General features: G+C 42.9%; 2 protein-coding genes across 8 annotated transcripts in view; one reads left to right on the forward strand and one right to left on the reverse strand.

Moving 5' to 3' along the window:
• The window catches only part of WDSUB1 (WD repeat, sterile alpha motif and U-box domain containing 1), a 157,445-nt gene that overhangs the window by 109,686 nt on the left and 35,471 nt on the right, over positions 1 to 12,288 (forward strand). The window contains exon 13 of one of the 3 annotated variants that reach the window (XR_011022849.1): positions 1,679 to 1,695. The exons of the other annotated variants lie outside the window; for them this stretch is intronic. The gene's annotated coding sequence lies outside the window, so the exon portion shown is untranslated. Of the gene's footprint in view, positions 1 to 1,678; positions 1,696 to 12,288 lie in introns of those variants that run through there. 3 annotated transcript variants of the gene reach the window in all.
• Positions 1 to 12,288, reverse strand: part of TANC1 (tetratricopeptide repeat, ankyrin repeat and coiled-coil containing 1) — a 324,590-nt gene that overhangs the window by 43,613 nt on the left and 268,689 nt on the right. For all 5 annotated transcript variants that reach the window (XM_068245707.1, XM_068245709.1, XM_068245710.1 and 2 more), the window contains one exon: positions 1,807 to 1,885. In XM_068245707.1, the coding sequence (XP_068101808.1) occupies positions 1,807 to 1,885 (79 nt within the window). The remainder of the gene's footprint in view (positions 1 to 1,806; positions 1,886 to 12,288) is intronic.

Genomic DNA, 12,288 nt, shown 5'->3' on the forward strand with positions numbered 1-12,288 from the left:
CCTGATTGTGGTTCTAAATTTTCCCTACTATGCTTGAATTACAAAAGAAATGGAGTTAAACTTTAAAGAGAACCTGAAGTGGGTTTGATAAATCATATTAGGACACAGAGGCGCGTTCTGTATACAATGATCAGCCTCTGTGTCCTTCCAGCGTTCCTCCATCCCCCCCCCCCCCCCCCCCCGACTCTGCTGTCCCCCATTAAAAAAAGGCCAGTAGGACACAGAGGCTGATCACTGTATACAGAACGTGCCTCTGTGTCCTAATATGATTTATCAAACCCACCTCCGGTTCTCTTTAAAGTGACTGTGAAGTAAACCTGTTCAAAAACACAGAGACAACGGGAGCCCCAATGGTGCAGTATGTCACAGTGGTGGCTGAGTTAGGTAGAGTAAAAAAATGTTCCTCGCAAAGGAAGGTTACATAAGGAGCAACCTACCACTGTAGGCAGGTGGAGATGCATAAACCCAACTCCACTCGGGTGTCCAAATCAACTGGACGCAGTTGCTCTCTTGGTGCTAAATGGCTCTAGATGGTTGTAGGGGGGTGGTGACTCAGCCCTAACCAAATAGACAACCCCTCCCAAGGGAGGGAGTGTAACACAAAGGGGGCAAAAGTGGCGCCCTGAGCATAAAAAAACTGTGCTAAAAATAGCTAAAATAAAAAAGGTGAGGTGGCTTACAAATTCGAGTAATAAGAAAACTTGGCCAAGTGCATATTAAAATTCGTTGTTATTACTCAAATTTGTGTTCATTGAGGTAAGACACCTCACCTTTTTAATTTTTGCATTTTTTAACACAGTTTTATTATACTCTTGGCACCGCCTCCCCCTTCCCCCCTTCTGTACATAAAAAGAGCAAAGATGATAAATTGCATAATTTTCAGCAATTCCAGATATTAAGTCAGATATAGGTGGAAGATAGAGCAAACCCCTCCCACACTGTGATGTCAGTCCTGGCTGCGAACCTCGCTGCATTGTGAGAAATAATTGCTGTTCCAACTGCCAAGCAAACAGTATCTCCCTCTGTGCATATAAACATTAAATAAAAAAACAGCCTATCATATTGTTGGTGGGTGTGCTTGTTGTTAATGGCAGCTTGTGCTGTCTGTTTTGTTTTTGTTTGCCAGCAGTAAATGATTACCTGCAAGTTCATACAACATGAATAAATAACATGGCGAATATCAATCATTTCTTGATCTATATTCTGTTTAACTTCTCGCTTTGTAATATATTGATCCCCCCCCCCCCCCCCCAAACTACTGTATTTCTTTTTGACGAACCTCCAACCCGCCGCAATGTCGGGGACTCCCTGTACTGTGCCCATGCAGAGGAGGACACAGGGGGACAAATGGAGGACACAAAGGGGTATAGAGGAGGACACATGGGGGACACAGAAGGTACAAGAGAGCATAAGGTACAAAGGGGGCATAATCCACAAGATGCCCCAGATTTAGCATATATTATGTCCCCCTCGTTTTTGTCCTCTAAACCTAGGTGCGTCTTATGGCCAGGAGCATCTTATGATCAGGAGTGTCTTGTAGTCCAAAAAATACATGTACTATCTTTCACTAAAGATCCCTTTTAAAATTGTCCTTCAAATTAACTTATACTGATATACAATAGCATAGCCACATACAAAAACAAAGTTTCAGATATGACTGCTTTTTGTTTATATTTAGGACAAGCTGAAATGGGATCTTGATCCAGTGTAAAGTGGCAATTAGTTCCTCAGCTCCAGGGGTGACGATGTCGCACACATTCACAAACCACTCCAGCTTAACAGCTTTATATTACAGTAGTGCCTTACCAGTCTCTCCCCAGAGTGTGTCATTCTCATTGATGTCTATGGGGAAATCTTTCTCGTGGTTCAAAAGACATCTCACCACCTGGAAACCAAGGGAGAGAGAAAACAGGTCACATCTGGCTCTATCAGAATCCAGCCTTTAATCCTTAAAGTTGACAGAACTTTGTCTATTTATTGGAAAAGTGAAATTTTCACAAAAGAAATTCTTACAAAATAATGCATTTATAAAGTATTTCTGATTTTGCCCCTAGTTGGAGATATAAATAGAATTGCCCATGTGTAGCAGAGCACATGGAGTAACATGCAATCAGTTTGATCACCTGGTTACATGCTGATTTGCTGGTCACAATCATGTGCCGCTTTTGCTGTGTAGGCTAATGCAGCAAATGATCACAGCCAATCAGAGCCTAACAAATCTACCATCTGATCAAGTCACATCACATGCTTCTAAATGAGCTCTGTTGCACTGCAGCAACTATAGATATACGAAGTCAACAGTGCCTTTGGTTACCAACAACTGTAGCACGGAACGTAACGGAAACGGAGTGAAAACAGATCCAATCGACCGGTGATCTAATCCGTTTCCCACTAACGCAAGTGTGAACCGGGCCTTAGATTGGGCTGCACAGCTCCAGACCAGAATCCCCCCTCCTCCACCACCGTTAACAAAACACAGTCCTTAAAGAAGAGCTGTCAGCCATACTATCTCAGAAAAAAACACATATATAAGTAGATAAATACTTGCTCTATTTACATAATGTATGCATTGCACTGTGCACATTTTGATTTTAGTGATTTTTCTACAGTAAAAAAAGAGAAAATCCTTCTTAGCATTTCCCATTTTAAGTGTGCCTATTTTGAAGCCAATCCTGACTTAATTTCCTCCCTTACTCTCCTCTGCCTGATTTGCCCACCCTCCACTATAGAAAGTGCATTGTCTCAGCATGAGAAATATTGGCCAATCAGAGGTATGGGAGGGGAAAACAGGAGGGAAAGAGGCTTCAGTCAATCAGGTTGCATTAGTTAGGTCTCAGGGGAAATAGAGAAGCAAAAAAGGACAACCCAGCATGCCCTGCAGCTTCCTTTTTGTGTACCAAATTTTGTGTGCACTAAATAATAGTCTGGTAAATTGGGGAATGATCATATCTTACTAAGAAAAGTAATAGTGATTTTAACTTTTGGATTGCCTGGTTAGCATCCTTTTTACTTGTTTACCAGAATTTATTTTTGATTTTATGCTTGACAGTTACACTTTAAATGAACTCATTCATACATACTGTAGGTCTAGGCAGAGTTGAATTTTACTTTGCTATATTACACATATCAATATGATTTTTGTATTTATAGTACAGAAAGGTTAAACAAGTACATAAAGCTGTACTAGGAGAATGAAGCAGTAACCCAACAGGTAATGCTAAACTGCTGCCCTACCACTGCCAAGCACAGCTGTACAGTGATGGGTGATGTGGTGGGAACTATGCACAGCTACATGTGATCAGCAACATTAAGTATCAAGCATGAAAATGTTAAGGCCAAAGGAAGGTCGCCCATTGTTCTGTGTGCACAGCTCACTGTGGACAGGAACAGCTGCAAACAGTCCCAATGTACATGGGAAAACCGTCAATTCTAGAATGTTACCAGAGAAAAACATTTATCCTGAGATCACACCGTTTACAGACATCATCTTCACACCAGCTTCATCACCTATTATCACATTACACAGATTACTCGGAGTATCCGTAACATTTAAAGTAAAGCCCCAGCCAAAGCCTTGCTCTAATTTTAGAAAAGAGGGTGAAAATGCGAAACCTCTAAGAATTTTTTTGCAACTTGTCCACATCGGAGAAATGAAAGAGGAACTTTAACCCAGGATCGAACTTTCCTTATCAGTAGCTGATATCCCCTTTCCCATGAGAAATCTTTACCTTTCCTCCAACATATAATTAGGAATTTCTGTATGACTAAAATTGTGGTGAAACCCCTCCCATCGTGTGATGTCAGAGTACATTTTATTGGCTCCTGGCCTTGTGACTGCTGTAAGCCAATTAAAGTCATCACTGTTTACTAAAGGGAAAGGTTGTCTCTGGGTCCTGAAGGGGCCAGAACTGTCCAGTCCCAAAAGGGTTAAGATATGAAAACACAACTCCTGTTGTCCTCAACATTATGTATTGTTTTCTTTATCTTATGAGGTTTTAAATAATTGTATTATTTTTTCCCTTATGTCTCAGCTGGTACGTTATCTGGTCCATACTCCAACGCTCTGATACCAGTAATTAATAAATCCTAAATTTGCTACCATGGTGTCACACTTGATGCTGTTACAATACACAAGTGGATAGGAACTGAGTCTCTCAAAAGATGTAGGTGATTCCTAATAATCTCTGGATCAGTAGCTAGACTCAGAGGCCAGTGTTGTGAGGGACAGTTTGAAACCCCGCCCCATACTCCAGCCTGAAGTAGATGTAGGGCCTGTCCCTTAAAATGTTTCATCTGTAAACATCTTCCCAGCCTCCTGAGCTCCTCTCATGTTCATCGTTACACATGTTATCTCCTTCACTGAGTGGTCTACCATTTCTCTGGAAGATTAGGATATGGTCCCTGATGGTCAATGAGCACCTCAGCTGCTGGGCTGCCTTTACCCCAATACTATGCTACTAAACATAGAATGGCTGGATCCCTGTGAAGGTGGCCATGAGTATTTCACTCATGGTATGAAGATGTAGGACCTGTTCCTGCAAGAACAGAACTCTATGGCCCGAAGTGCCAAGAGGTTCACAATGTCTGAAGAAGATTATCCGATATTCTTCAAAGGGAAGCCATGAAAATAGATCATCAATAAGGACATTATGATTAATTGACAAGGTTGTCATATCTGTGCAGACCTGTTAGATACACTTCTACGTGGCGGCCTGCTCGAGACCTGTATACTTTTTGGTTACTTTTTCTTCCTGGACTTTCCAGTGTTAATTAACCCATTTTGCTGCTGTTTTTTAAACTAAACTTGCTATATGTATAATCTAATTGCTGTATTCCGCAGGTTTCAGATTCAGAAGAGTCCCATTCTACACATTTTTCATGTAGGGTTTATCATGTGTTTTGCAATGTCAATACAACCAAAGAAGAAAGAGCCTGTACATGAACACTGCACCATCAATTAGGTATATAAAGATATAAGCTTTTATTGAACAATAGAAAATTCATTACATAAAAACATTTAAAAGGAGGTAAAAAAAACACTAAAAAACACTTATATAGACACATGATTATGCCATAAATGATAACCTAACCTCTAATCCATAAGAGTAACCCTGCGCTGCAAAAAGACTCAAACTGGGGTTCAATAATGAACCCCACATTTGAGCAAACGACCTCAGTGGGACTAAAGTGATAAATGTCTGTAAGTAACCAGTGCTAGTGCTTGAGAAAAGTGTCCAATAGAAAGTGGGATGATATGCTCAAAAACAGATCATATATATATATATATAAACTTAAAGTGGATCCGAGGTGAACTTTTACTCATTGCATAATTGTGTTCCTTTCCTATTGTTTATAGGGCATTCCTCAAGCCAAATACTTTGTTGTTTTTGTTTTAATACTTTCCCTATAAACTAAATAAAGCACGCCCACAGGTTTTCAGAGAGCCTTGGCAGTAGCAAGGGCTCATGGGAGCTCAGTCTGGGCAGAAGAAGGAGGAGGTGTTCCTAGCCATTGATTTCAGAGGCAGAGGGGAGGAGGAGGGGGATTAGGTTTTTTTCACAGGCTGATTGCTTAACCTTTTCGGGACCGGCCACCTACCCCCCCTTAAGGACCAAGCATTTTGCGCGGGAAGGGGGTGCGCGCGTTTGGGGGGGTCAGGCGGCCGGATCCCGTGTGTGGCTGGCTAGAGTGGTGTCCCCCATGGTGGCCTGTGCCTCCCCCTTCTGCCCGCAGCCTTCACTTACCTTCCAGGCTCCAGCGATGAGCCGCACGGGACCCTCTTCTCCGGCCGGCATCTCCGTTCTGTCTGACGAGCAGTTCCGGGTCGCGGCTTGATGACGTCATCAAGCCGGGACCCGGGGCTGACGTCAGATGAAGCGGAGATGCCGGCCAGAGCGGAGGGGGGCGCCGATCGTCGCTGGAACGGCAGGGAGGTGAGTGGATCCTCTTCTTTCCCCCCCTGCCGCCGCAGCTGTCAAACAGATCACTACGATCCGACGGCGATCGTAGTGATCGTGTGATCAGCAGCCATACGCGATGGCTGCTGATCACTCGGGGGAGATGTCGGCTGTCATATGACAGCTTAATCTCCCCCTCCGGGTGCGCACGATCGCGTCGGGAGCGGAAATTGCGGGCCGGCGTAGATCCTACGCCGCATCAGGCTAGAACAGCCACAAGTGCGGCGTAGGATCTCATTCACATGGTCCCGGAAAGGTTAAGATACAGATAAGCCTGCCTCTGTGTAATGTTTACAAACAACATGGCTGCTGTCGTATCACAGAAAGAAATAATCATTTTCTATTAAATCTGTTTACAGCTAGATTTGCTGTGTTAACTATCTAAACTTTAGAAAAGATATATAGACAAGTTACTTGTTATAGTTAGTTTTTCATCTCGGATCCGCTTTAAATAAGTGACATAAAAGACATAATGAGCAGGCACGCAGTAACTGGTGAAAGGTAAAAGTAATAGCATACTATAGCAGCCCAAGGATTGAGACAATAAACAGATATGGCATAGATTGTTTGCAGGTAGAGGAAGGCACAGGAGCGCTCCACGCGTGGCGCGCGTGACCAGTTCGTCAGGAGCACGCCACGGTACTGCCCAAAAGCTTTGAGGTAGGTAATTTGGCCTCAAACCACTATAGGAACATTAGATTGACCAAGGCATGTGCACTGTTAGCTGCTGAGAAAATGTTGTGTATAAAATAACAGCAGCAGTAATCTCAAGGCTAAGCTCTGCAAACAGTTCAAGTAAAAATATATAGAGCTCATCTCTGAATGTGAGAAGGTGAAGCCAGAGTTGCTCTAAAATGTCCTTTGAAACATTTACCATGCTTTGAACTATAATTATACAATCTTTCTTCAACATGCACATCATTAAAAACACCCCCCACCCCCTTTCGTTATTGTAAATTGTTGTGAAAGTGTCTCTTTAATCTGAGCTAAAACTTGCACAATCTAACCAAGGCCTTAAAAACAAGAACCAGGCGTGTCCCAAGGAAGGCTATAATATAAAGCATCTAAGAGCTTTATGATCATCGTACTGATATAATTAGAGGCACCAAAGCTCCAGCAAAACCACAGAGCACTGGGATTACAAAAATGTCAGGCTTCGGGAACACAAACTTCCAGAGGGCTGGAAACAGAAACTGGATACCCCATAGAAAGGTCAGCAAGGAGCAGGGAAGCCTCACCCACAGCAAGCAATCAGAAATCACTGATCAGTCAGGAGCAGGGCCGGATTTACCATAAGGCACTGTAGGTACGGGCCTACAGGCGCCGGATGATGGAAAGGCGGCTCCCTCCACTCCCCCAGTGCCTCCCTCTTTCCTTCCATATGCAGAGTCCTGATGAGAGTGTATATGAGAAGTTACTCACCCGACTCTCGCATTCCACTAACGAGATCTCATTTCAGTCAGGGTCACCTCTAGCTACTTAATACAAAGGGTACCTTTGGCTACCTAATACTTGGGGGCACCTCTAGCTACTTATTTAGGGTCCTGATGGCTGCGTAATGCTAAGGGACACCTGTAGCTACCTATGACGGGCAAGGGAAGGACAGCCAGCACACGTTTGTAGGTTCATGTAGGGTGCTAGGACATCTGTGCCTATAGGCTCCTGTGAGGTAAATCCGGGCCTGGTCAGCAGGTTCCAGGATGACATGTAAGCTCAGTTTTTACTCAGTTATCTGGCACCGATGAGGACTGGCTGATGCGGGATAAGTGAGCTTTCTGGTTGCTAGAGACTCAATGTTAAAAAAAAAAAAAAGTCCTAGCCAATACAGTAGTATACCCCACTCTATATTCATACCATGAATTATTATCTGTATTAAATGTTAAAATACTGTACTTGAAAGTATATTAACGTTGGGGGAGCCATGGGACCCAATCTTTAAACACTTTCCTACCCACACACAGTATATTCAAGTTGTTGCTGACTTCATCTAAAGCACAATGACGTAAATATGAGTCAGTGTGTTTTGAGGAGTACAGTGCGTGTGGTAGCACATGTCCGTGCTCAGCAATCAACCAGCATGTGTGGCAGGCACCAATACAATATACAATACAATAACATTTCTATAGCGCTTTTCTCCCATAGGACTCAAAGCGCTTAGGCTCTCTCAGATTCAGTAATTAGTAGGATGAAGTATTCACACAACAAAAGTTATATTTCTGCAAATGCCAAACTGAACAGGTGGGTTTTCAGTCTGGATTTAAACACGTACAGGGATGGAGCTGTCCTGATCTGTTGAGGTAAGGAGTTCCAAAACGTAGGGGCAGCATGACAGAAGGCTCTGGGACCAAAAGTTTCCAAGTGGACTCTGGGTATGACTAGATTATTAGAACCTGTTGATCTGAGAATGTGGGGATTGCTACGCAGCTGCAACATATCTTTCATGTATCCAGGGCCTAAATTATTCAGGGGTTTAAATGTCAGTAGGCCGATCTTGAATAGGCCCCTCCATTCTATAGGTAGCCAGTGAAGGGAGTGCAGGACTGGTGTTATGTGGCAGTGACGGGGTTGGTTAGCAGTCTGGCAGCAGTATTCTGTATCAGCTGTAGTCGGTACAAGACCTTTTTTGGAAGGCCAGTGTAGAGAGCATTACAGTAGTCCAGTCGGGATGTGATGAAGGCGTAGACTAAGGTTGGAAGATCTTCTGGGGGTATGAGGTGCTTGATTTTTGCAATGTTCTTCAGGTGAAAATAGGATGATTTCACCACAGCAGAGATTTGAGTTCTGAAGTTTAAATCCCAATCAATTAGAACTCCCAGGCTACGCACATGATCAGAGCTGCACAGATCCGTGCCTCCTATTCCCAGTGGTGAAGACTGCAAGTTAAGTTGTTTTGTTATCATGCTCTGCCCTCCTATCAGAAGGACTTCAGTTTTGTCTGCATTTAGTTTCAGCCAGTTGTCATTCATCCATTGCTGTAGTTCACGTAAGCAGGCGTTTATAGTTAGAGTTGGGTCTGTCACACCAGGCTTGAAGGAAAGATATAGTTGGGTGTCGTCTGCGTAGCAGTGGTATGTCAGGCCATGTTTTTGGATTAGTTTTCCCAGCGGTAACATGTAAATCGTGAAAAGCAGGGGAGAGAGGATTGAGCCCTGGGGCACCCCATACTTAAGTGATACAGGGGTGGACAGGAAGGGCCCCATAGACACTTTGTGGGTTCTGCCACTCAAGAAGGATTGGAACCACTGAAGAACTATGCCATCAATGCCGCAGTATTCCTGTAGCCTGTTTATCAAGATGTCATGGTCAACTGTATCAAAGGCTGCAAAAAGGTCTAGCAGTATGAGGATGGAGCACTCTCCTCTGTCTCTTGCCATGAGCAGGTGGTTGCATATTTGGATGAGGGCAGTTTCAGTGCTGTGGTGTTTCCTAAAGCCAGACTGGAATGGGTCATAACTGTTGTTTTGTAGGATTTTGGCTTCTAGCTGGAGGTAAACAGCTTTTTCAATTAGCTTGCCCAGAAAGGGGAGGTTAGAGACAGGTCTGTAGCTGGTCATTGCATCTGGGTCCAGGGAGGGTTTTTTGAGGAGAGGCCTGATGATTGCTTCCTTCAGTAAATCAGGAAATATCCCTGATTTTAAGGAACAGTTAACAATTTAACACCCTGGTGCCTGATCTATTCGACCTTCCCAGCGTCCCTTCCCCATCACCGATCAGCAGCTGGATGCAGTGCCTGTAAGCATAACTCACCCTCCTGGCTCCAGCGCTAATCGGCTCTTTTCTCAAACAGCTGTTGTATCTACATTTACTGGGTCTCAGCTTGATGACATCATCAGCTATGACCCAGTATCTGCAGACAGAGGGCGGTGGTAGAGGGAAGAGAAGGCGAGAACTGATCACTGCAGGGGGGGGGGGGGGGGGGTAAAGTTGGGCAGTATTATGCCACCAGTGGTCCCTTAAAGGGGAAGGTGGCACCACTAGACTACCAAGGAACTCTTAAAGTAGCACTTTTGTTTTTAAAATAATAAGTGAAAACTGAGAATTTTTTTTACCTTTCATTTTCCCTTTAAAAAGCATAGGAAATAAAATAGTTTCTGAGGAGAAAAAAAAAAAAAAAAAAAAGAACCTAACGAAAGTCTAGTTTCTACCGAAAAAATGATGTATATATTACTAAGGTGTTACAAGTGGTGATTAAGTTATTGCTGATTAAATAGGGGCATAGCTAAAACTGCTCAGATTATTAAGGGGTAAATAGGCTGGGATGCAAAGGGGTTAAGCACAGAAGAGCCCACAAACAGCCTAAGAAGTTGGCCTGCACCACTGTGAGTACTGCCGGCAATTTGTGCTGGTTGGTTGAGACTACTGGTTAATTGACTTTCCGGATTTCTGGTACCATACTGTATCGACCATGTTTGTGACAGGTTTGCTTTAAAATATCTTTAGCATGGTTCCCTTCTCCACACCTGGGACTCTTGAGCATATGTTCAGCTAGTAACATGCCAGAATTTTTCTCTTTTTTTTCACTACGGTGCCCTAATGATTTTTGCTGAGCTTTTATAGCTGGTAAAGCTGTGATTAAGCTGAACTTTGGGAGCATTGTATTCCATTTCACTGCATCACACAACATATCAAATGATACGAAAGCCAGTTCTGAGAACCCAACGGCCAAGCTCCATAAAAGTCATGTCTCCGGTTTCCAACACAACCATGAAACAGGATTCCTGTCCGTTAATGGTTGTCCGGGGCAGCGGGAAAGAAAAAGCTGTTTACTGATTGTTGTCTATAAAGCTACGTGTGGCGCAGCATGGGGGAGGGGAAGGGGATTACACAGTACTGGCTGCCTCCACAAAGTACAGCTCATTAATAAAAGCCAGTGTAATAAAAAAATGTATATATAAACTATTAATAAAGATGTAAATGTTAGAATCACCCCAAAGAATATTAAATAAATTATGCTAGATACACAAGATGCAAATTTCTGCAGAATCACTGTCAGATCGATTATTCCCATCTTGTCCGATGTGATTTCTGATAGTTTTTTTTTAATCGATTTTGCATAAAAATGATTGTAAAATCGATCGGAAATCAGATAGGACATGTTGGAAATAATCTGGCAGTAAAACTGTTAAAAGATTGCATTGTGTGTATTTAACATTAGATTCATAGGCTATCCACGGTTGAAAAACGACTTATTTTTGAACCACATTTGAGATCCTTGTCAGCTAGCCAATTTCCCAACATCAGAATTTGGGTCTGTTATACCTGGTACACACCATTTAATTTCCAATCATACAATTTCCAATCAGATAGATGGGTCTAATCGATCATTTCTGGCAGGTCCAATCTGATTTCCGATTGTTTTTCTGATTGATTTTCGATCACTTCTATGCAAAATCTATCAGAAAAATTATCGGAAATCGGATCGGACCTGTCAGAAATAGTCGATTCGACCCATCGATCTGATGGGAAATTGCATAATGTGTGTACCAGGCATTAAAGGACAACTGAACTGAAAGGGATATGGGGCTGCCATATTTATTTATTTTTAAACAATACTAGTTGCCAGGCATCTTGCTGATCTTTCATTCATCAGTAGTGTCTGAATCGCACACCTGAAACAAGCAGGTGGAAAATGCAGTCAAACTTAAGTCAAATATCTGATCTGCATGCTTGTTCAGGGTCTATAGCTAAAAGTATTTGAAGCAGAGGATAAGCAGGAAATGTGCATGGTTTAATAGGAAATAAATAGGGCAGTCTCCATGTCCCTCTCAGGTCAGTTGTCCTTTAAATGCTAGCCTCAGTGTTCACTTCCAATATTTATTTAAAAGCTGCAGGTTTTGCATGGCCTGTAACAATTCACTAGTTAATCGTCCACTGCCCAGGGTTGGCCACATTCCCGCTGCATGCGAACTGATGCAGTTTCAGGGTTGTAAGCATTCATTGATGCGCAACGACGTATCGGAAATGGCTGTATACTGGGCAATTGTCAATTGTGTAAACATGGACGGGGCATTGCATGCTGCATCTCTGGTATTCTTGCACTTGTGTTAACTGCGGCACAATTAAGTTGAGCTCAAAAATAAATTGCGTACATATGAAGACTTTCCTAATGTAATTGTTAGAGGCTTGCTTACTGCAAATGTAAAGCTATGAACATATGTTGGATTTTAACTGATATAAACAACCTTTTGTGATCGTTTTGAGTGACAATATAATTAGTGTATGGCTGACCACTGACAATGGCAACCTCCTTTTTAGTGATCCCCTAACTGGACAACACTTGCTGCCTTCTGCTGTGCTTCCTGCTGCTTGTCCTCCCCTCTCCACAGAACAG

This window comes from Hyperolius riggenbachi, chromosome 7 (assembly GCF_040937935.1).
Source record: "Hyperolius riggenbachi isolate aHypRig1 chromosome 7, aHypRig1.pri, whole genome shotgun sequence".
In the NCBI taxonomy this organism is placed as follows: domain Eukaryota; kingdom Metazoa; phylum Chordata; class Amphibia; order Anura; family Hyperoliidae; genus Hyperolius; species Hyperolius riggenbachi.